Source organism: Rhamphochromis sp. 'chilingali' (assembly GCF_963969265.1).
Source record: "Rhamphochromis sp. 'chilingali' genome assembly, chromosome: 5".
Taxonomy (NCBI): Eukaryota; Metazoa; Chordata; class Actinopteri; order Cichliformes; family Cichlidae; genus Rhamphochromis; species Rhamphochromis sp. 'chilingali'.
The window spans coordinates 20,579,732-20,604,806 of NC_137932.1; the positions used below are offsets into that span (position 1 = coordinate 20,579,732).

General features: G+C 40.2%; 1 protein-coding gene across 4 annotated transcripts in view; it reads left to right on the forward strand.

The window, feature by feature from the left end:
* Positions 1-25,075, forward strand: part of fam184ab (family with sequence similarity 184 member Ab) — a 220,904-nt gene that overhangs the window by 84,731 nt on the left and 111,098 nt on the right. For all 4 annotated transcript variants that reach the window (XM_080882220.1, XM_080882223.1, XM_080882221.1 and 1 more), the window contains 7 exons: positions 2,474-2,593; positions 5,289-5,447; positions 9,049-9,288; positions 9,604-9,687; positions 10,699-10,950; positions 21,917-22,052; positions 23,806-23,987. In XM_080882220.1, the coding sequence (XP_080738346.1) occupies positions 2,474-2,593; positions 5,289-5,447; positions 9,049-9,288; positions 9,604-9,687; positions 10,699-10,950; positions 21,917-22,052; positions 23,806-23,987 (1,173 nt within the window). The remainder of the gene's footprint in view (positions 1-2,473; positions 2,594-5,288; positions 5,448-9,048; positions 9,289-9,603; positions 9,688-10,698; positions 10,951-21,916; positions 22,053-23,805; positions 23,988-25,075) is intronic.

The window sequence follows — 25,075 nt, forward strand, 5'->3', positions numbered from 1 at the left end:
TAATCGAATGTTTCATTGCACACTTATTAACAGTTGAATTAAATAAAAGGGCCTTAATATTTAAGCTTTAGCTGCAATGTGAAGTGTTCCTAAATTAATACCTTTACACTGAAAATCAAAAGAGAACAACACAACCAATCTTGTACAACAATAATTTGAGTCAAAACGAGGTGATAAAGTTGGATTTTTGGCCAAACGAAAGCTGGACAGTCCTGTTCAACTTCAGTGGTTTACAAAATCAAATGAGAGGCTTCATCCCACGCCTGAGTATGTCTTTGATTATAAAGTGACTTATTTCTCTCATTGCACCGCTCTGCAGCTGTCAGCAAAAACAGGGTGAGTGTGTGGGGAATAAACAATGAAAATCTCAAAGACATCAGCACTTGTCAAGCTACATGCACTACATTTCTTCTCCCAGTAAGGCATGGCAAAGAATAAAAAGTGGGTGTCTAGTGTCAGTGAAAGCTTTTTCCTCCTTTTCTTTCTCTAATTTTTTCCTCTGCACTCTTTTCCAATTCTATTGATGGACTTTGGCCCAAGTAAACAAAGGCTCTTTAGCACCCAAACACAGTTCAATGTGCTGAATTATTGACTTGGTTTTTCAAAGAGGCAACGCAGAGCTTTGTTTCTCACGGCAGGGAGAGAAGCAGAGGACGGGTGTCTCACGGTTTTTCATGTGGAAACCCATGGAACCCATTTCTGTCCTCTCCCTCTCATTCTGCTCTGAGCAGAGGATCACAGCACTGTCAAATTATTGGATGGCCGCATGTATTTTTGGACAGATTTAAAGGTCAATCTCATGCACAACAGTTTGCTTGTGTTATTTTTATCCCCAGCAATACACAGCGTCAACCAATTTCTAATTCATCACTGCAAGGCATCAGATATGGAGAAGATATAGCAAAAAAATCCATAGTATGTTGATGTTTCTCTTGTAAAGGTGAAGACTTGCAAGATTTACTGTCAGTTATATATGAAACATTAATATCTACTATTTAAGTAAGTAAGGCTATGTGAAATTCATAGCTTATCCTTAAGAGATCACTGATACTTCTGAGTTATTAGAAACATTAAGCAATGGAATAGGAGGTTTTAGCAGCTTTATAGCAGCTATATACAGTACCACAGTTCATCTCTACTAATTGTATGTCAGTAGCATTAGAAATATTTATGCTACAGCAGGACTATCAAACTGAGGCCAAAATATGAAGTTAGAATTGCATTAAGTTCTTATTAAGTTCTTCATCATGTCTGGTCAGTCTGGTCTGCGTTCCCAGAAAAGCTTCCAGCAAACCAGCAAAAATTCAGCAAATTGTCTCACCATTAATCGTTTCAGTAAACCACAACAAATATTGGTAGTATGGCAGATAATCTTGAATTTGCTTTTTGTTTTTTGTTTTTTAAGTGTATTTTATAATGGCCTGAACATGACACTATAACTGTTGTGGCTCACATTAGGTCTTTAGGGTTCACAGGTCTTGAGACCAGTCTGCAACTGGTTTCTGGTTTCAACTTGTTGCTGGAGGTTGCAATGAAATATATAGTGCTGCACCAAAATCTCCTCGTGAATGCTTTATTTGTTAGCAGATCGTCATGGTTGTAGTTTACATGGAAGCCCCCGGCATGTCTGCAAACACTTATCAACTTCTCATTAAACACCAGTGAAACTATAACAAGTGCAACGTGTGTGTTTACAGTGCAAACAGGAAGTGGAGAATGCTCGCCTTCAAAGCAAAAGTTTTGTCCTTTCAAATGTGTTGATTGCAGCATTAAGGTGAATCTTTTATTTTGCAGCTGAATAGTAGAGTTCGGTTTGCGTCACTCGGAGAGTAACTGGCGAGGGTTTGGCCATCTTATAAACGTGAAGTATTTGCCAGCTTTGGAAAATTAAGCACGCATATTTTTATCACAGTCCTGGTGATTTTTTTTCCTTTGGTTAAAAGGCAAAAAGGCATTTAAGGACAAACCCCGTGAGGACTCCTCATCCAACTCGACTTCTCAAAATTGTGAAAAATTTTCTTTTCATTGATTTAGGGTGATGGTTGAACATTATAGTGGATGCTTCAAACACCTTGTCTATAACACCAAGTTTGCACTAAGTACCAGCTGTTCTTCATAAAGACTTCATTGGACTTGATTGTAAAAATATTGTATGAGAAGTTCTTTCTCTCCTTGAACCGCGTTGGGAGCTTCATCCTCAAAACATCAATATCACCTTTCCTTTTCATCTTACAGATTTATTATTCCGCTCTCATGTTTCTTTACTTTATCCTCATGCTTTGATGTTCTGCTGCTAGCTCCCGTATTAATATTTTAACACAATATGCCCAGCATAGCAGTCCTAGCATGTTAGCTGAATACTGCTGTTAATTGTCTAGTCAGGTGTAAAAAAAACAAAAACCATATCAATATTGTATTAAATCTTTATTATGATCCTGTACATTATCTAATGTGTTTCTTCCCTCTGTTGCAGGTTATCTATGCACTGAACACGAAAAATGATGAACACGAGGCAGCCATCGCTACTCTTAAGGAGGCTCATGAAGAGGAGGTGCAGCAGATTCTTTCTGAGACCAGGGAGAAGATACTCCAGGTTTGTGTGTGTGTCTGTCTTACTTTAAATTTATTAGGTTCTTTAGAACTGTGCACATCTAGGCATGGTCCCATATTCCTTTTATACAGAACAGACTTTCTCCTGGCAGCCCTTCCAAACTAATCATGCATATTCATCTTTGTGTAGTGGTTAACACATTGACCTAATGTGCAAGAGATCCCTGGCAAATGATTTAGAGTTGTGTCACAAAGGGCATCAAGCATAAAAATTTGTGCTAAATCAAATATGCGGATCCCTCTTCTGTGGAGATGCGTTGCTAATAAGGGAGCATCTGAAAGAAGCACAGGCCTCAGTTAGCATGATAAATGTTAATTGAGATGTAGAGCTATATGTCAGATTAGGAGTCTGAGATGTAGCTCTTGGGGTTTTTTGGGGGTTTTTTTGCAATTTCTCTGATTAGTGGTGTTACAGAGGTGCTCACACTTGTTGATGATTAATTAATCAAGCATTTGATTAGCATCTCCTGGCTGCTACTTACCCACTTAATTCCTATGGAAGCAGTGAGGGTGTACTTGGTTTTAGAGAATTATGAAACGCTAAAGATGGCGATCTCATCCCCAAAGAGCCATACAACATTTGAAACAGGAAATGGTTAAATCAATCATGTCATTGCAAAGATGCATGCCCACATTAGAGTTTCACAATCATTTCAAAAGTCACGATATGTACGTATGCATAGCAGAAGTACAGCTTTATGGGGGAAAATCTTTTCAAAGCTTTTCTTGGAGTTTTTTTGAGCACTTTTCAATGGATTTGAATGATTATTCCTTTCATCCAGTATCTCAGTGACCATTACACTAAAATTCAATTATTCAATTCAAAATTACTCCCAAGTTGTGAGATAAGAAATATATAATGCTGAACAATCAGGTCTATAATTGGACAGTTAGTGAGGATGTAAGTATAGTACATGTAGTAGTAGTAAAGCTGTACATACATTTAGTTTTCAGACAGAGGAGATGTTTGAGTTGGGGCTTTAGTAAAAGCTGCAGTTCAATCCGTTTGTTTGTGGATTGTTTGAAAATGTCTGCCTGATGGTAGGAGCTTAAACAAATTGTGTCCAGGGTCTGCAATGTCTTTGATGATTTGCTTGGTCCTCTTCACACAGCCAGTGATCTAGAGATGTTGTTTCTGTGCCAACAATATTTCGTGCTGTTTTCATGACATGTCGGGGGGCTTTTGCTCCTGTCCACAATACAAGGAAGTGGTTTAAGAGCAAAACTGCTGTTACAGTGCTGTCCATTCATATTAAGTTCATATTATGAATCAAGTAGAAGCTTACAAGATATCAGGCTTTTAGATCTAGGAGTCTCCTTGCCAATGGTTTCTGAATAACCCACTGTTGTATACTCATAGTATACTCATAGGATCAGAAACTCAGACTCAGACCCCAATCCAGACCTCCTGTACGGGGTAACTGGGATCTAACACAGTGTTTGGCTTTTTAGTAACATGCAGACTTGGGGAATGCAGATAAAATGAAAGAGAGAAGACGGCGTTGTGGGAATCTCGTTAGACCAGGTTCATCCATGCAGAAAGGAGTTTCAGGAGTCTCAGGACCACTGCTGAGACATGTATTGTAGCAAGCACTCAGTATCCAGGAGAACAAAGATGTCTGCATGTGCTGATATAATGTAATGCAACCCAGGGCGAAGTCGTACTGAATCTAAACGTCTACATCTGACTCTTTAGTGGTAATATAAAAGGAGGAGGATGAATATTATGTAAGCAAAGCCTATTTTCGAAATTTAGATAATAGAAATGTATCACAGGTGTAAAGAGAAGCTGTTCTCATAGGCCTTTGTTCATTTTGACCTAAAAGATAAGATTAAGATAAGATCTACTTTATTTATCATAAAAGGTGGGAAAGTCGTTTGTTACAGCAATTAAAAATGAAATAAAGCGTAATAAAATTAGACGCAATGATATAATAAATATAATAACAGTAATAATAATAGGTGGACAAAAGGCTGAAGAGGAACTAAAGTCAACTTTATAATAGATTTCAACAGAAAACAGACATCATTATAAAATCACATACAGCTGATGATGTAGCTAAAATACATCAGGAGCGCTGCACTGTGATCACCGGTGAGCTCAGACCACATTTGAAATGAAGTCATCAATTATGAATCACGTGAATATTAATTATTTAAGCCTATATGTCACGTCATTACTCTTGATGACAATGCCTCAATGACGATGCTTCTCTGTGAGTAATGTGACCAACCTCGATCAGCTAAACTTGAATACGCAGACATCGCCTCACTCTGCTTCTCTATTAAGTTTCCCTGGAGGCAGTGTTTACTGGTGTGCTTTGAATGTAAATTTAATTAATTTAGCCGAATTGGATGTACCTATTTAATCTTTTAATTTTCACTTTCATTTATTGTCATAATGAGGAAAATCAAAGCCTAATTTAAATTCTGTGCGCATCAGCCAATCTTTTAAAGTAATTTTAATTAAAGCTGAAATCCAGGATGGTTATTTACCGGTGTTTGTATGCAATTTATGTCCCATAATATCTCAAAATGATCAAGTTTTGGAGGATATGAAGTGTACGACATATTGTGCCTTGTCAATCACAGAGTAAGCATCTCCACACATGCTGTCATTAAAATGCTAGATTTGGATGATAGCGAGCACTTCACTGAACTTTAAATGTTTGTCACAGTACAAGAGCAAGATCAGCGATGAGATGGACCTGAAGAAGCGGATCCAGTCTCTGGAGGAGTCAATGGAACTCCACGAGAGGATGAAGAGGCAGGCCCTGGCCGAGTTCGAGAGCTACCGTCAGAGGGTGGAAGACATGCAGCTCTGCACTGAGGCTCAGGTAAATGGAAGAGTGATGTGATGTCTGTGTGTGCTGGAGGCAAGAGGCACCTGTGTCTGCACTCACAGCTGCAGGTAATCGCTATTAAGTCTGTTTCTCTGTCCTGCTGTGAAGTGGAGAGTCTCTCTTTGTCTGCATCAACTGCCTCAGATTGCTGTGAGCGGTCAGGGTTCATTCAGGCCTCATTTTCATTTCTTTTTTCAAGGAGTCTGTAAATAGAGTCCAGATATTATTCAATACATTTTTAAATTTAGTCACGTATATCCACGAGTTAATCCAGCTACATGATGACTAGAATGAGCTCCGTTTACCTGGAAACACCAACGTCATGCCATCACTTAACAGATTTTCTTGCACATTTTAGTAGGTTTCTTTAAAACAAGTCAACCAGAAGAAACTCCCCCATAAGAATGTGAGATGATGATTTATTGAGAATGATTTGGCCCACTATAACTCCATTTTTGATTTTACTAAGATGTGAGCAGGGCCTTGCAGAGAAACAGGAAACAAGGAGGCCTGGGTCATCTAGTTAAAAGAGGAGTTGTGCTCATGGTGAGACAAAGGAAAAGTTGGATCAGAGAGCGGGAGAGACATAAAAGAGAGAACTTGGCTTGGTCTAACCTTTGAATGTGTTGCCACAGGAAAGGCCAAGAACCCATCAGAGCGAAGCGCATGGGGGAAATCAGAAAATGCAGCTTTGAATATTAGCCTAGGAAATGGGAGGCACAATTTTCAGGTTCTTGTCGATTGCCTTAAGCCTTAATATACGAAAATACATGGAAAGCAGCAGAGGAAGGATTTAGATTCTTTACTTTAGTGAAGGCAGCAATACTACAAAATAAAACTACTCTTAGATGTAGCTTAGTGTCCAGAACCAGCATTCTTTGTAATGTCGTGCAATGGGCACAAGTTGAGTTGATGGAAAAAAAGCCCACGGCTTACTCGATCTACAACATGAGTTTATGGTCTCGTTAGATGAATAAAACATGAAGTTCATTTTGTAAATTGGGATCCTCATCACAGTGAAAAAGGAGGGTAGGGTTTGCTGCAGCTCAGGTATATACAATATTTCTCAGTTATCAAAACCCTGCCTAATATCTCCCATTTTAAAACACCAAGATGGTGAGAGCAAAACGATTCAGCAGGACCTCACTAACCAGTGGGTGATGCCACAGTGGGTGCACGGTGCATCCATCTTTTATATACAGTTATTTGAGTAAAAATACAGACGTATTAGTGCCAACTTTTTTGGACACAGCCTTAAATAGAGGCTTGCAACTAAAATATAAATATCAAAACAGATGATTACAATGACCAGAGATCACAGACATGCTGTAAGCACCCAGTGCACCTTTTCTATAGTCTTTCATTTTCAGATTCAGAAGCTGGCAATGTCTGTTCTGTTAATTAAACTCGAGGAACAACTGGTGTTATTCTGGTACTATTCCAAAGTAGATCTGCCTGTTAGGATTACAGTAACAATAGACAGACCACAGACTGTTTGACACAATAACAGCTGGGAGAAGTGAACATTGCATTGAAGTCTTAGAGAGATACATGCACTCATCTTCTTCACATCTGCCTGGATTGCAAGTCAAATGCAGGATGTATTGAACAGCTGGACCTGGCTGCCTCTCGGATGCAATCACATCTAGTTTCTTCGATATCCAATAACAATCCAGTCCTGCTAAGACACATAAAGAGATATAATTTAAATTCGTTTTTTTTTCCGCACCTCGTGTAAGTAGGAGAGGAGTACCTCTCTTATTGCTATGCTGTAAATTGCCTCTGCTTTGTTGTTTATAAGTTTATGAGCAAGCCAGTGTGTATGAAATCATCCCCATGTATATGCTTGTATATGACCTGGGAGGACAGTGAAGCGTGTAACTAATCTCTAACAATAGCTGACCAAATGAACATCATTATATAGATTTATGGAGTGTGTGCAGCTCTCTGATAAAAAGATGCAAAGGCAGGAATAAAGAAAAATTGACTATATGCAGGAATTTATGATTTAGAGCAGGGATGTCAAACAAAGCAGCCTGGGGCCTGAACCAGGCCACCAAAGCCCACTGGATGGCTTTGAAAAGTAAGACACTTGTACGGACAGTTATCAGTACAATATACATCATCTCACAACACATCTGGACTGTTTGGTAAATGGACTGATACTTGTACAGACAAAAAGAGGATTGAGAAGTATCATCCACAGAATCAGAGAAACACAAATATAGAACAAGCCTGGAAGGAAAGAAAACTACTGATATGTTTAAAGACTCCAGACCAGTGGCTAATGAGGGTTAGAGTTAGAACAGTGTGTCGGGAGTATCATGCCGTGGGGAAGCTTCGCTACATCTGGATCTAGGAATCTCGTCAAGATGGATGGACTTGTGAATAAAGAAGGATATGTCAGGTTTTTAAAAGGCAGTAAAACAGGTCTGGGTCATCACTTTTCCGACACAACAACCCAAAACAGGCATTGAACTACCTCCAGAACAAAGTTAAAGTTACTTTTGCATTTTCTAGATTCACTTATTTACAGCACATATGCAATAAGACATACTGTTAAAATGATCTGAGGATGTTCATCATGTGTTTTGGAAATGGATATTTCACCACATGTTATTATGCAGTGGTTTTACTGATCTAGCCCATTAAATAAAATGACATCCCTGATTTAGAGTGACGCTCAAAGAAATAAAATGCAAACACCCAAAGGCTGTAGTCTCCACATATTAACCCATATTCATTATTAGCAGCGGTGGGCACCTGTAAGGCCTTATTCTGGTCAAGGGCACAGCGAGGGGAGCATTATCCTAGCATGTTTTGGCGGCAGGAGAAGCCAGGTCTCCTGGAGGAATGATTTGAACCAGGAACCCACTTGCTGTGAGGCCACAGTGCAGCAGAATGAGCCACCGTACTGATGGCAAATATGCAGATGTGTGTCTGTGTTTGTGCTTGTGTTATTATCCCTGAGTGTTTTTTTCCCTGATAACTGTCCAAGCTGTCAGTCATGGGTGTCTCCTACTTTTATCGTGGTTGATATGCCACTTCTGTACCCTTTGAGACTAGAAAATTTATGGCTAATAGTTAGTTGGTGCTGATTGTGTAATTATCTACTTTAGAGAATGAAATGCAGTCAAATTAAATGAAAGGTATGAAAACGTATTAGTAAATCTTCCCCTGACAGATGGTTGTTATGTGCCTTAAAGATTTTATCGTAAAATGTTTAGTGTTTTTCTGATCAGGTACCTTAGAGACCACTTTTCTGCTAATCAATATAACATATAATATCAATGGATTGAGGCATTGTCAGAATGATAACTTCCTATGTCAATACTAGATGACATTTTTCTTGTAATTTTTGAACAATGACCTTCAGAGCATTTTCTGCTCACACACTTTGTTTCTGTTTAGTCTGCTGCTTTTTACTGCTAATTTAGAGCAGCCAGGTCGGCAGCCAGAAGGTCAAAATCCCCCAAGCCAGTACACCACCGCCTGGCTTAGACCTTTTGAAAAGTCGCGCTCTGTAAGAAGCCTACAAAACCCATAAATCAATTCCCCTGTTGGCTCAGCCTTTCATTCCCGTCTTCTTTGGCAGCACACGCAGCGTGTGGTGTCCATGTCAAGGGAGGTGGAGGAGATGCGACGGTCCTTTGAGGAGAAGCTGCGTACATTCAGCCAGGCACAGGCCCAGTTCGAGCAGGAGAAGAGGGCCGCGCTGGAAGAGCTCAAGGCTGAGCACAGACAGGAAATCCAGGAGCTTCTTCGCAGCCACCAGAGCCAGAACGCAAACTACAGCAAAGACCAGGAGAAACTGGTACAGCTCCATAAAGCCGAGGTAACACACTCGCTTCTGCAAAAGTAGAGCAGCTCTTGAAAGCCAAAGCATCAAACTCTAAACCACTACAGGGAAGAAGAAAGAAAGTGGGACAGCGATAATTACCAAGTTTCCAACTCTTTGTTCTACCTTGCCTTTCCTTATACAACATTTTAACGCTAGTATAGACTACATGCATTTTATAATGTAATTTATAATCGTCTCTCTACAGCAAAAGCATCAGAGACTTCTGGTTGCTTAATTTTTTTTAAAATAAACTGACTCTACTTAATTCGAAATGTGCCGTTTCTTTGTGTCTCCATGTTGGACGTTCAGGTTGATTCTCTGACAGAGCGGGTGGAGGAGCTGAAACAGGACAAGAAGAGACTGGTGGAGGAATACGAGGCCAAACTCAGCAAGGTACAGTACATTAAATATAATAACCATCATTAATAATTGGTAAACAAACTGGTAAGCAAATATGAGTTAATAAATCATTTATTGGGCATTATTTTATTCAGATGCCTTCTGTGTTAGTCCCCCCCCCACCCGTGTGTTTTGTTTTCCTTCCACTTCCAGTTCTCTTGCTCTCGTTGTGATTGTCTGCCCTTCCCAAACTGTTCACATGTCCTTGATGCTATTCAGTCACTTCGTATCGCTCCTCCAAACCCTTTAACTGCTGCTAGGGACAATATACAGTAGTGTTTGTTTTACTTTGGAGATCCAAGTTAGTGGGCCAACTCTATCCAGAACCTGCAGTAGATGGAGAACTGGTACCACTATGTTCTAAGACTCTTAAGTCCATTGTTATTTACTCTATTTATTAATGTTTTCAGGAAAGCGTGGGTGTACTCTCCTTCCCTGCTCTCACTACTGCTACAGTCTAATTCTGTCTAGAGCCAACCCAAAAAACCTAATACTGAGTCCAGACTGAAAGGTGCGATCTTTTAAAAATAAGCCTAAATAAAATAAGGATTCAAGAGGATTCAAGCAGAAAAGGTTTGCACACACAGTGTCTCATCTGGCATTTCCAGAATCGATTCACTCCAGGCTGTGCTAAATGTCCTTGGATTAGTAATAGTTAAAAAAAGGCCTGAAAATTTAATTTGTTGGCACTATAGTGTTGACGCTGCTGAAAGTGAAGGTTGTTATCTGCAGATCTGTGTACAGGAAAAGCCATAGCTGCACTTAAGGACTGCATTTAGATGCTAGTAATTCAATAAAAAAAAGCATCCTCGTCGGCAGTAAACACTGTCAGGAAAGTAATTTTGGCTCCAGCTCTAAATGTTTTTAGACCTTTCGATATAAAATTCACATTGTCATTAAAAAGAGAAAACTGAGGCTTATTAATTAGTTTTACACCCTTCATGTTTTTGGCTTAAATCTTTTCCGCAGTGGTGAACACTTTCACAAGTGTGCGTTTGTCCCCAGGCTCAGGCCTTTTATGAGCGCGAGCTGGAGGCCATGAAGAGAACCCAGCAGCTTACCGCCGACAACCTCTTGGCATGGAAACGCACTGAGGCCGAGCTGCGACGGGAGTTTCAGACTCAGGAGGCGGCGCTGCAGAAAACCCTCGGAAAACTGAGGGCCGAGCTGGCCAGGGTGTCGGACGAGGCTCGGGAAAACCGGGAGAGGTCCTACAAGCTGCAGTCGTCACTTAACACTGCAGAGAGCACCGTCAAAGTGAGTGTGAACCCTCACCTGCTCATCCAAAAATGAGTCAACAGAAGGTGGACGGAGGCGAAGTAGCCGAAAATCCTGTCGTTTTAAGTGAGCTGATGTCTCTTTTTATAGACGGCTTGCAAAGATTTTGTGCCTGTAATCAAAGATAGATTCAAATTAAAACAGGGAACAAGGTCCGTGTGAAGAAATTCAATAAATGTATTCCTTTCTATATGGATAGTCACTTTATAGATTAAATTATGACGAGTAGATGTTCATCAAGCGGTCCAACCTGAGCCTGAGCCTTAATTTAACATTCATAGATTTCAAAAATGATATTTTTATATTAATGGGTCAAATAATAGGGGATCTCACCGTTTTAGGGCCTTCAGCTTGATTTTTTTTTTTTATTGAATGCTCCTACAAGAACTGACGATGAACATAGGAGAGCAATTAGCAACTAAAGCCAGGTATTTCCTTGAAGTAGGGAAGTGAAACCTAAACAGGTTGTATTCTGTGCTTGTATACATTTCAACCAAGTGCAAGGTGGAACTGAACTTTTTCACAGGGTATCAAGGGTTAGGGTGTGGTGAAGGAGGACCCAAAATTGTAGGCATGGAGGCAGTTTAACTAAAGGCGAGCTCTTTAATGAGCTGATAAGTAAACAAGACATGAGCAAAAATACAAAACCAAACAGGAAACTAAATGCAAGCTGCTTAAACTAACTCGGGCAAAGAAACACTCAAAAACTAAGCCTGGGAAACAGAACAGTAGCATAAATGGACCATAACATGACAAAGCACAAAGGGAGATACTGCATATACACAGGAGGGTGATTAGAAGAAGTGGAGACACATGAGAACACAGCTGGAGCAAAATAGACATAATGAAGAAAGGGAAGCAAGACTGCACATGAGACAATGACTATCAAAATAAGACAGGAAATCACAAACACTGAGATACTGACACAGTCATATGGTAGAGACACAGAGAGAGAATGCCCACCGGGGACCCTACGAAGGACATACACAGGTGAGACTAGGACATGAAAGGGAACTGACTAAGTTAACAAAAGACTACGAACTAGAAACATAGCTCACTTCTCAAAACAAAATACAACATGCAAAAGTTCAAAAAAAACACAAACACTGGGAACAGACCCAGGGATCCTAACAGGAGGCTCACTTTAAATTGGGTGAGGATGTCATTTAGCCATGCTGGGCTGTCTTTATAGAAGGATGGTTCCTTTGTGTCTTGATCTCAAACAGTGAAGCACAGGTAAAATGGTTCAGCTACGTGTCGTAAGAGGTCTGGTCTAGGATGTAAGAGTGATGGTAGCATGGAGAGAAACTGCAGACCAGTCCCTGATTCTGTAGGGAAATAATGTCATCAAACTTGGTGTCCTGCCTGAGTTTAATACATCCATGTTGCATAGTGTCATGCAGTGAACTTATAAGATTCCCCGGATCATGCAGTGTGCGGGTGCCTTAAAGGAGAGTGTTTGTTAAAACATTTAGTTGTTAAGGCAAATAGAAACATTCGCCAAATTAACGCTTCAAGTTGGCTGCTAGTCCAGGTTGTTCAGTCAATCATATACTTTTCATCTCTGTAATATTCTCGATATTTGTAATTGAGCTATTTGTATATATTACAGCTATTTCTCATATATTCTAAACTTTGTAATATACTGTATTGTTTAATTAGTTCAGTCTGTCACCGTTATTGTCTTGGAGCAACTGTAACCCACATAATTTCCTTAGGGATTATTGAAGCATTCTGATTCTGATTCTGATTAAGTCATTAGGATGATGACATGTCAGCAAGATTGTATTTAAACTTTGTGTCCCTGCTCGTCTTCTCTCTGTAATTTAGAGGAGGAGCAGATCAAAAATGTCCAAGCTGCTGAACAGTAAATGATTAAAAACAGTGTGCTGCGTTTCCACAGCCTACCTGTGTACTGAGATGCTTAACCGTACAGTCTACAAGTAATTTGTCCCATTATTCTAAAACGGTTGGCTGTTTCTGTGCCATTAAATATATTCTAGGACAGTTTAAGCAGACATATGAGCAGGGCCTTTCTGCACACTGCTGTCTCTCTACCCACTGATGTCTAACCAACATATGATGGACGATGTTATCTGACAGTGTTACCAGCTAATACTGGCCTGTTGCCGCTGTATAAGTAAGACTTCCTGTGAAAGTATCACAGAGCTAGCACAGACAGATTCACGTATACCTACAGCCACTTTAGAATCACTGTGTGTCTCAGGTTAATGGATGTAAGGTTAATGGATTCAGTTTTACTCCCCATTTGCAGCTCATGCTACCCTTTCAGTGGGTTCTGTATGGACTTACCCTTTCAGCATCCAGCAGGTTGGCAGCAAGCCACTTAAGAGTTGAGTTAGATTTGGATTACATTTTAGCTGCATGCTTAAGAGTTCCCAAACAAAAGCTTTCAAATAGACTTCTTCTGCTATGAGATTTACATTAGCTGCTAAATGTGGCTGTGACTCAAACCACTTTCTGCTAGACTTTGTACTCTCCTGGCTGAAGTATTAACATCTTTCCAAAAATTGGAACTTTTATTAATATTTATCAGTTGAAATAACTAAAGGGTTTTATAAACTCTGTTGTCAGTTTTTTTGCGTAGCAGCTTATGGGTCAGGTTGTAACACTCAGGATTTACAATATCACAGAAAGACGATGCTACAGGCTTCAGTTAGCTTGTTAAGTTCATGACAGTACAATTAGAAAAAGACTAAAGTGTTACCGATTCTCTCTAGAGAATAGGGCAGCGTGTCTTAGGGTTTCAAAGTCCACTCCTCTGACTTAAATGCCATCGTGGGACCACAAACCTCGATGAACTAAAGCAACATTGCAAAGAAGAGTAGGCCAAAATTCCTCCACGATGACAAACCCTACAAGTTATTGCTGCTAAAGATGATCTTACGTTTTTTTTTAAAGAGGAATTCAAGCTATTTCCTATTATTTGATGATTTGATAGGCAAAATGTATCCATTATGCCTGAGCAAATGAAGCCCCCTATTAACAGAACCGGTTAAAGCAATATTGGTTATCTTCCTTTCGGATTTTTGGATTGCCAAAGTTGTAACTTTTTTTGTATTTGTTACAAATTACCCAAAATATCCAGCACACTAAGTCTCTATTTGGTATGACAGCAAAAATAGCAGTGCTGTGTTTATTTCCCAAGTCATTTTTTTTTTTCTAGTGTCTGACTTCTGTAAGATCTTTAGTGACGACGCCCGTGATTATCTTCGCCGTTGAAAATAAAGCTGACATGTGCTCCAGGGAGGATTGGCTAAGTAGGTCTGTTTTGTTTTGATGACTCGCTCTGAAGTTTATGTGGAATTATCACTGATTGCAGACAAAGACAGGAAGGGATCTCTCCTCCTTGGTGATGCTGAAATTGGGATCGAGGTCAGCGGTGGCTGTGGAGTTAATAATTTTAGCTATCAGAGCAATTAACTACAACCCAGATAAAGAAACGACAAGCAGAGCGGTTGATACCTGATGTAAGAAGGTAAAACAGATATCAGAGGATGGAAACTATTTGATCCTTTGCTGGTTTTGTCTTTTGTGCAGCTGAAATGTTATTGAGTTGTAAAAGTAATATCATAATAATCTCTTAATAACAGCCTCGGTATGTGAACAGATCTTTTAATCCTTCACGTCCTGCTGTGAGCTCATTGTTGGATGATAGATTTTAATTTAACCTTAACAAGCTCGCAACACAGGTTTGATTTACACCTCTTGTGTCTCGTCACTGTGCATACCTATACAGTTGCTAGCATTTGCGCAAGTAGAGGCACATTTTTAGACCCTTCACAAAATTAATTTGACTCTTGAAAATTAAAATGCTGCACTAAATCAAAATGTTCCCAAGTCTCCGGAGGCATAATTACTGTACTGGCACATACGCCATGTGGAGAAACCGTATCATCAAATATCGACTTAACACCAGTGTGAGACACTTGCGGTTGGTGTCAGGATGCTGCAGCGTCTGCTTCACTGTTCTGCCACCCTCCTTTAGCTTATGATTTAGTAGGCAAATCTCCAGAGAAATGCAAGCAAATGATCGCTCAGAGTAACTGAGACAGACGTAATTAATGGCTCAGTGTTCACATGCTTCTGCAGGAATATGCATGCCAAAAAATTACAAATTGTCCCCCAAGTGAAATACTCCACTGACGCTGTGTTAAATTGCTGCTGTCACTGACCTTGGACTAAATATTTCACTTCAGGTAGAGCTTATCTGGACTAAGTCTATGGGAGCTTTTAGTGAGATAAAACAATAAATCACCTAAAGCACTATGTTCGGGTCCCTTTTTGTATTTAAATGAAAATGCAGGAATCAGCCTGGTCCAATCAGGAGGATTGACAGAGGTGAGGCAGTACGTGAGAAGAACTCACATGTGCGCGTGTGGGTGTTTTTGTTGAGGTTTAAAGGGGATTAGAAGTGAATCAAAGGTGATCAGTGAATGTCATGACAATGGGATTCTTCTGTTAACTCAGATAATTCAACAGAGATACTGTTAATTAAAGCGTTTTCACCTCCATCTGCCAGCCTCATTCACACAAACAGAGGTGTACACTGCATTCGAAGGGACAGTTGTGCTTTCACTTGCCTTTAACCCAAACCTTAACAACCAACGACCTTCCACTCAGTCTAAACCAAAAGTTAGCATTAGTATATAGGCAAGTCTTATGTCTCTCACACAGTGCATTGATGGGCGCTGTGTCTCAGCCACTACAAAGACACCTCAACAAATTTATTATGTTAACTGGATTTGCTAAAAATGACAATATTTGTTGTGCATTTACTTCTATTGTAGGAACAAACTGGCTTAGAACGATGAAGAAAATCTGAAGGAAATAAGAGATAAATTAACACAATACTGGTTTTCATTAAAAGGTCTGTATAAAAAGAGTCGTATTATTTTTTTTTTTGGTTAAAGCTCGTACAACAAAACTGACAGGTCAGGCAAACTGGCTTAATCAAACTAGCCGCATACTGGAGCCTTCTGTGACATAGATTCTTGATGGAGGGCGCTTTAAATCAAAGTGGTGTTAAACAGTAGAAAATATTAGTTCTAAGATTCAGTAACCTGGATCTGCAACAACAAGCTATATAAAGTGAGGATGGCAGGTGAGACAAACTGTCACATGTAGGGCACCACCTGTCTGAGAACCATAGGGGTTATGACAAAAACTAGAGAAATCCTTTGATCCTGAAAAAGATCTTTGAAGGCTTCAGGACTGGCAGAAACATCCAAACTTTCGCAGAAGGTCAATTAATCGGCAGTAGCTACCCTCTGCCATAGGATACTGAGGTGTCCAAGCCCACTGTGAGGCATAATCTCAACAGCATGTCCTGTGTTTGCCCTAGGATGTCTGCAACTCCTCACCTAGGAGGCACAGAGCTTGACTTATGGAGAAGCAGCAGTCAGTTTGACTAAGCCCCACACACCCTGATTTTCACTTTTGTCTTTCCATAATCAAAAGGTCTGCATTTGTTAAGAATGTTGCCTGTAGAGATTTTGCCTACACTGACACAAAACCAAACATATTTGGCCTGGCTGAATCGTGCATTGGCATTTAAACAGCTGTGTCTAACCCCATCCTATCCCAGTTCCAATTTTAGACCCAAAGCTGAGTCTTGAAACAGCCCTGTGAAGAAATTAGGACTCCACTTAATGCCCCAGTTTCTGAAACATTCACACTTTTACTTTTTCTTGTTCACAGAGAGCCATAGGTTGTACTGCTAGTGAAGAAACTTGTAGAAATAACACAATCTTTATCTTTACTCCAGAGCTCCAACCTTAGTCTCAGCTACGGTAGTTCCCAGATGGACTCAAAACTTTTTTTCCCTGTAGGTTTGTCTCAGAATGCTGTATGAAGAAGTGAGACAAAGAAAATACAGTGGGGCAAAAAAGTATTTAGTCAGCCACCGATTGTGCACGTTCCCCCACCTAAAATGATGACAGAGGTCAGTAATTTGCACCAGAGGTACACTTCAACTGTGAGAGACAGAATGTGAAAAAAAAATCCATGAATTCACATGGTAGGATTTGTAAAGAATTTATTCGTAAATCAGGGTGGAAAATAAGTATTTGGTCACCTCAAACAAGGAAAATCTCTGGCTCTCACAGACCTGTAACGTCTTCTGTAAGAAGCTTTTCTGTCCCCCACTCGTTACCTGTATGAATGGCACCTGTTTGAACTCATCATCTGTATAAAAGACACCTGTCCACAGCCTCAAACAGTCAGACTCCAAACTCCGCCATGGCCAAGACCAAAGCGCTTTCGAAGGACACCAGGAAAAGTATTGTAGACCTGCACCAGACTGGGAAGAGTGAATCTACAATAGGCAAGCAGCTTGGTGTGAAAAAATCAACTGTGGGAGCAATCATCAGAAAATGGAAGACATACAAGACCACTGATAATCTCCCTCGATCTGGGGCTCCACGCAAGATCTCATCCCGTGGGGTCAAAATGATCATGAGAACGGTGAGCAAAGATCCCAGAACCACACGGGGGGACCTGGTGAATGACCTGCAGAGAGCTGGGACCAAAGTAACAAAGGTCACCATCAGTAACACACTACAACGGCAGGGAATCAAATCCCGCAGTGCCAGACGTGTTCCGCTGCTGAAGCCAGTGCATGTCCAGGCCCGTCTGAAGTTTGCCAGAGAGCACATGGATGATACAGCAGAGGATTGGGAGAATGTCATGTGGTCAGATGAAACCAAAGTAGAACTTTTTGGTATAAACTCAACTCGTTGTGTTTGGAGGAAGAAGAATACTGAGTTGCATCCCAAGAACACCATACCTACTGTGAAGCATGGGGGTGGAAACATCATGCTATGGGGCTGTTTTTCTGCCAAGGGGACAGGACGACTGATCCGTGTTAAGGACAGAATGAATGGGGCCATGTATCGTGAGATTTTGAGCCAAAACCTCCTTCCATCAGTGAGAACTTTGAAGATGAAACGAGGCTGGGTCTTCCAACATGACAATGATCCAAAACACACCGCCCGGGCAACAAAGGAGTGGCTCCGTAAGAAGCATTTGAAAGTCCTGGAGTGGCCTAGCCAGTCTCCAGACCTCAACCCCATAGAAAATCTGTGGCGGGAGTTGAAAGTCCGTGTTGCTCGGCGACAGCCCCAAAACATCACTGCTCTCGAGAAGATCTGCATGGAGGAATGGGCCAAAATACCAGCTACTGTGTGTGCAAACCTGGTAAAGACCTATAGTAAACGTTTGACCTCTGTTATTGCCAACAAAGGTTATGTTACAAAGTATTGAGTTGTATTTTTGTTATTGACCAAATACTTATTTTCCACCCTGATTTACGATTCTTTACAAATCCTACCATGTGGATTCATGGATTTTTTTTTCACATTCTGTCTCTCACAGTTGAAGTGTACCTCTGGTGCAAATTACTGACCTCTGTCATCATTTTAGGTGGGGGAACTTGCACAATCGGTGGCTGACTAAATACTTTTTTGCCCCACTGTATATGTAACCCCCCAAATCATAAAGTTAAAGTGGGTTTATCCCACCTTATCTAAACCTAGCGGTCATAAAGTGCAACTACTTTCCTTGAGGGAAATCAGCATACACACAGTGTCTCACCCACTCACACATATCAGGTCTAATTTGTGTGACTCCTCAGTGGTTTTCATCATACTGAGGTTTCATTGTCTTAGCCATAGCAGCGGTAATTAAGTTTGAGGGAGGCTGTTTGATGGGATTGAAAGATGTGAAATTGCCTCTCATAAGTTCTTGCAGAGTGCTAAATCACAAAGCTACTGTACTGTGTGTGTGTGTGTGTGTGCGTGCGTGCGTGTGTGTGTGTGTGTGTGTGTGTGTGTGTGTGTGTGTGTGTGTGTGTGTGTGTGTGCGTGTGTGTGCGTGTGTGTGTGTGTGTGTGCTCACGTCAAATCACTCCCTGAAGTCTAGTTCCTATTAATTGAGCACCAGTCAGCATTTACACTCTCAATCTTCAGTATTAATATTCTGCCAATACGGTTCTTTCTGTAAGTGTGATAAACTGGCTGCAACTGCTGGCTGCCAACTTCATCCTGGCATTGCATTACAACATAAGGTGAAGTTCACTTTTCTATACGGATGTGCCTCTTAAAGCCTCTACATTGCTTTAAATATGAATGTACTACACTTACCTTTTTGCAATGACCAAGCAACATGTAATTTTAAAGGTCTGTCTTCAGTAGCATACCTTACCTCATAATAGTACTGAACACACCCTTAACAGCTCATCAAATATAGAATAGGTGGATTTACATTTACTCAGGTTTCATTCCATTTAGTTAATGACTGACATTAAAGGGCATGTGCCCAGATATTTAGGTCTTGAATGTTGAAGTTTGGACTTGGGCTAACAATCCTATCATTCAAAAAAGTTAGTGAGAGTGAAAAAAACCCATCTTCTTCTATTTATACTAGCTAGCGAGCCTTGTGGCAGTCTTTGTAATGAGTGATCTTTTAACTTGTAAATAACAAAGACATTATCTATAAATTATTTTTTATCACCACAAAAATCATTTATAGATAGTACGATAATTTTGTAAAACAATGTTTTAGTCATTAACCTGACCTGTCCAGAGGTCAAGAACTCCTCCTTAGGACAGCTCTATAAACTATTTTGTAAACTCTTAGTTTCTCTTTATTCCTTTTTCTTCCCTTTTCTAAAAAAAAACATGCAAAATATTTGAGCACAACACAGACTTTTTTTTTAATCAATATTAAAGTTTTGTTGGTGAACTTGTGACCACACATGATTGACTGACTGTATATAAAGGTGAGGATAAAATAATTACTCCACAATGAAACAGAGCAACATATTTTTAACATAACCCCCGATAACCTGAACTTCTATTGAGCAAAAGCACAAGCCACTGCTGTGCAGTGATGTGCTTTAACTTTGTAATGCTCAAAGCTTGTAAAATCAAGTTAAAACTGAGCATCGTCTTCCAGTTTACACACAGTACAAAAACTTCAGCAGGAGTTTGAGCTGCCGCTTGAGAAAGCATCATGCCAAAAACAAAAGAAATCAGCTTAGACAACAGAAAAAGAATTGTTGATGCTTACAAAGCAGGAGATGAATTAAAAACCTTATCACAGAGCTTCCAAATGTCAAGAACTGGAATGAGAAGTTTCATCAAAAAAATTAAAGAGAGCTACACTGTGCAGAATAAGCCCGGCAGAGATTGGAAAGAAAACTATTGAGAAAAGTGTCTAAAGACCCCAGAACAAATGCTGAAAACAGTAATGAACAATTAGCCAAGTCAGGACTTTTGATCTCACAATCATGAGAACCTTAGACAGAAATGGACTGTGAGGTTACAGACCAAGAAAAAAAGAGCCCAAGAAGAAGAGACACTTTCCAGCCAGACTGAAATATGCTACGGAAACCTGAACAAAGATGATGCATACTGGACATACACGTCAGATGAGATGTAACTACTGTAGTTTTTTGCCACAGAGACACTGCATACGTTTGAAGCAAGGAATCTTTCTTTTTTTTTTTTCTGAAGTACAACCCTAAAAAACAGTGCGCCCAGTGAAACATGGTGGGAGTTTTATGCTGTAGGGAAGCTGCAGTGCATCTGAATCTGGGAATCCCACCAAGGTTGAAGGATAATCATAAAAAAAAAAGATATGTGCTGATCCTAAAGAAAACCTCAAAGAATTGGCAGCAAAACTGGGTCTGGGTCATCGCTTTGTCTTCCAACGTAATCAATACACACATCGCCCCTGGAGAAGAACTACCTCTAGACGACCAAAGTGAACAAACCCCCCCCGACTTGAATCCAACTGGAAATCTGTGAGGTGAACCAAAGACCAAGGCGCATTCCAGAAGACCATCGCAGACCATCAAGGCATGTTTAAGACGTGCCGAAAACTACAATAAACGGCTGCAGGCCGTTATCTAGCAAAAAGGATATAAAATTGACTAGTATCAGTCTTAACCCTGGTAGTTTTTGGTTTATGTGGTATAATATTGTTTCTGTGTACCAAGTAACATATTTTAAGTGTCCAAAATAAAAATAGAATGTTTAAAAAACCTGTGTTAAGAATTCTTTGCTCTGTTTAAAACAAAAAATAATAATACAGGGCCTAATAATTCTGACTTCATTTGTAAAACATCGTCATACCCGTGGTGTTGACATCCATATGAGATTCTAAATATTAAAACCTCAACATTATCATTAATCAAAATACTAGAATTTCAGTCATCAAAACTGAACCATAAGCATCTTGGGTGGGCTGTAGCTTACCACAGGCTATATTATTTGTGAGCTAGTTCAATTAAAAATTCTACAAAATGCACCAATATCACAAATACAGCTCCAACTGTCTGAAAACTTGTCAGAGTGGCCACTATCCACATGAATGAGTTGGATAAAAATATTTCCCCTCTGTATAGTTGTTTTAAAGGTGGAAAGTATCTGTAGAGGCCAAAACTGTTTGTGTGCAAGGCTGTAAACATGCTGTTTTTAATGGGAAGTTTTAACATATGAGTTTATGGGGATTGACCTGGAAGCTGGTCTCAAGTGGCCATTAGAGGAACTGCAGTTTCACTGAGTAAAAGTCAGATGTGTCATGCCATTTGAAGTCTCTGGTCTGCTAGTTATTTAGGTTTAATATTCAAGCTCATTTAGATACTATATTTAGGCTTAGAACTATATATATCAAAGCTGCATTTATCAGCTGGTCTTTAATGATGTTTGAAAACACCCGTCTGCAATGTCTGAAAGTAGGGAAAGTAAACCGAAAAGAGTTGTATGACAGCACAGACCATCAGTCTTTTCATCAGTGTCATTTAAACTGGGGGTAAATTATAATTTAATTATTTCCTTCTGTAAAGATGTTAGAGGTTGGTTGTTGTTCTTCTTAACCTACCCTAACAGAGCTTTCTTTTGTGGATTTGACTCTCCTCTAGGACTTAACCAAGCAGCTGGACGAGGTGACCCAGAACTCGGAGATTGTGGAAATCCGTCAGAAGGAGGCTGAATGTGAACTAGAGGCAGCCAGAGACCGAGTTCAGCAGCAGGCAACTGAAATACTTCTCAAAGCCAGTAAGACCCACAATCTCTTCCCTTTCTCTTTTCATGAGACCTGTGAATTCTTGCATCCGCACTAGACTCAAGATGCACTCTATGCTTTCCGTGCAAACACGTCAAACATATCGACTAACAGCTCCCCTCATCTTGTCTGACACATCGTTGCCTGTTACACTTTAATAGCATGTTGCTGTACTGTATATCGGGGCTAATGGTGTTCCCGGTCCCTCAGAGGCTGCTAGAAGAAGCCTTGCTGACGACAGTGCCCAGTTTGTCTGTGTTTATGTGCACATGTAAATGGCTAAATAGGTGTATGTTAGAATCTGGTCTAATGTCTTATGATGTATTTCCATCACTACTTTGGTTAACAACATTGCATAAACATTACTGTCTGAAACGTGTGAGCAATCGCAGCCACTTTGGTGCGGAGTCATTCTCGGCCCATTAGCTCCAATGAGTTCGTTGTATCCAATGAGAGCATTTTATCACTTTCCACTGGAGCTGCTTGCATGTTAGAGACAAATAAGATCCAGCTGGTAAATGCAGCCATGGGAGTCTCATTTACCACACTACAGATCAGAGGACCTCTCAAGGTTGTTTGCAAAGAAATGACCATGAGTCCTTTTTGCCTTTTAAAGTGCCTTTTGTTTTTTAAGTTATAAAGGTAAAAAAAAAAGTGTAAGAGTGGTAAATTTCAACTTATCATCCTTCAACAATTACTAAATGTGTAGTCTTGAGTTTAAGTTTTATGGTTTGTATGTCCAGAAATGTCCAGCACATTTTCACTCCCAGCTCACATACAGATGCTTGATAAGGACCCTTTCTTGCCACATTGGGTGTCCATTCATCCATATATTTTCCTAACAGCTTATCGAGTTAAGGGCCAAAGTGGGGCTCAAGCCTGTTCCAGCTGTCACGGGGGAGAGACAGGGTCTCTAATCCATTGCAGGGCTAGCATAGTGACAAAAATAACCTTTCAGACTCTCACTCATACTTACAGCTAATTTAGAATCAGCATTTAAGGCCTCTCACAATCACAAAGACCAATCAGTTACTAACTGGCTACCACCAGTTGGGTAACAAAAATGTTTATTTCCAAACTTGTGGAAGTGAAATCGGTCACAAAAATGGCTGCAACAAAAATTTCTTGTGATTGATTTAATGGCAAGCTGTTTGACACGATCACCTGTAGTTCACAGGGAAGATGGAAACTTATCTTCAGAGAGTTGTTATTTACTCTCCAAGTTCTAGTGAAACTAGAACTTGGAGAGTAAATAGTGAAACTAGAACTTAGAACTTGTGTGAAGCTTTCTAGAAACAGAATTATCGCTGCAACTAACACGTGAAAAAACACAACTTTTACTTCCTGTTTTGCATTGTACTTTAACAGTTTCACTACTGCTCTGGGAATAGTTTTAAAAGTATTTGTGGGCATGTCAACATTTTCATTGCTAACTACTGGAGAATGTAGCAAGCCCCTAGAGATCAAAGCAATCTCAAGCAGGTTTTCAGTGAAGAACTGTATAGCTCTGAAGTACCCAGAGACAAAGACATGACAAAGCAAAAGAATTCTAGCTCCACATAGAAAGGCCCCAGGGAGTTGTAGACCTTCTTCCTATGAGTCAGGGTCAACTATGGCACAATCACAAAACTGAAACTTTTTGACAGCCCCTCATTGTAACTGTGTTGGCAGCATCAATAAGAACCAGCAACATGCTGATTGCATCAGTTGAATATTTGTATTCTTCTCGCCTCTGCTCTGCCATAGGTCAGATAAGCAGTCTGCAGGCCACCCAGATGACCCAGGAAGCAGCCATCAGAGACCTGGACAACGAGCGGAATCGGCTGAAGGACAAGGTGGTGCGAATGGAGGAAGAGAGGGAGGCCCTTCAGAGCCAGGGCCAAGCACTGGATGAAAGACAGAAACAGCAGCTCCAGGCCCTGGAGAAGGTGCGTGTGTGTGATGGTGAAGTGTTTTGTATTCATGTCGGACAGGAAGCAGCTCTGTTATGAATAACCAATAAGTCATCAAGATGCAGAAACTGATCTTTTTTGTAGTTTGCTTCACACCAGTTTAAAATACAAGGACTGTGAAGAAGTCAGTGCCCATACTTTTTAGTGTAGTGGTCCAATGTCGATGGAGTTGAGCAGTAATAAGTAATACCTACTGACATCAGGTTTTCACATTAGGGTTACTTTGTTAGAAAAAAAATTGTACCCAAAATGTTATTGTGAAACCCCAGCATGAAGCCTTGGTCTCCTGTATTTTTTTGTATTTATGTGCATTTTAAGTAGTGAACTTGTCTCTCCTGACCATGTGACCAGGATCAAGCAAAAGTAGATTTAAACGTAGACTCTAGTCCAAATTCATTTTTCAAGTTTTCTTTTGCTTGCTTCTCTTAGTTTGTGATACTGACTGTACAGACGAGACTGCAATCCCCATGTGAGGCTGATGTCTTTCCCAAACCAAGTCTTTACAGAAGTAAAAAGAGCACTTGATTTTAATTATTGATGTATCTGAGAGAGTTGTACTTGTAGGCGAAGTCAGATTTTTAGATAAGAGCATGTAGATTTACAGTATGCATAAATACCCGCCCTGTCTATCTTTCGTTAGTTATTTTGGCATATTTAGTGCGTTGCAGAGGAATTCCTAGGGATTAAGAAGAAAATTAATCGTAGGTCTGCAACAAAGTTTAAAGCATGTCATCTGTGCAAGATGACCTGTGGTCGTCAAACAGTTGAAAGGGTCAAACTTGTCGATCACAGCTTTTACAAACTCTGAAAAAAGGACAGCTGCTCCTCTTTTTAGAAAGCGGGACTCTTAAAGGTCAGATGATTTAAGCAACAGCGTAGTCAGCAGACCAACCGCAGCCGATAGTAAATGTCAAGTGTTGCAGCCTCATGTGTGTTTTCCCATTCTTTTATATCTGACATTTGTGCAGTGTAATCCTCTGGGAGCTGAAAGACTTCTCCCACTGAGTGTGGTTGCTGTGAATTTAGATGTCTTCCCAAGGATAATGGAAGATCTCAGATCACTT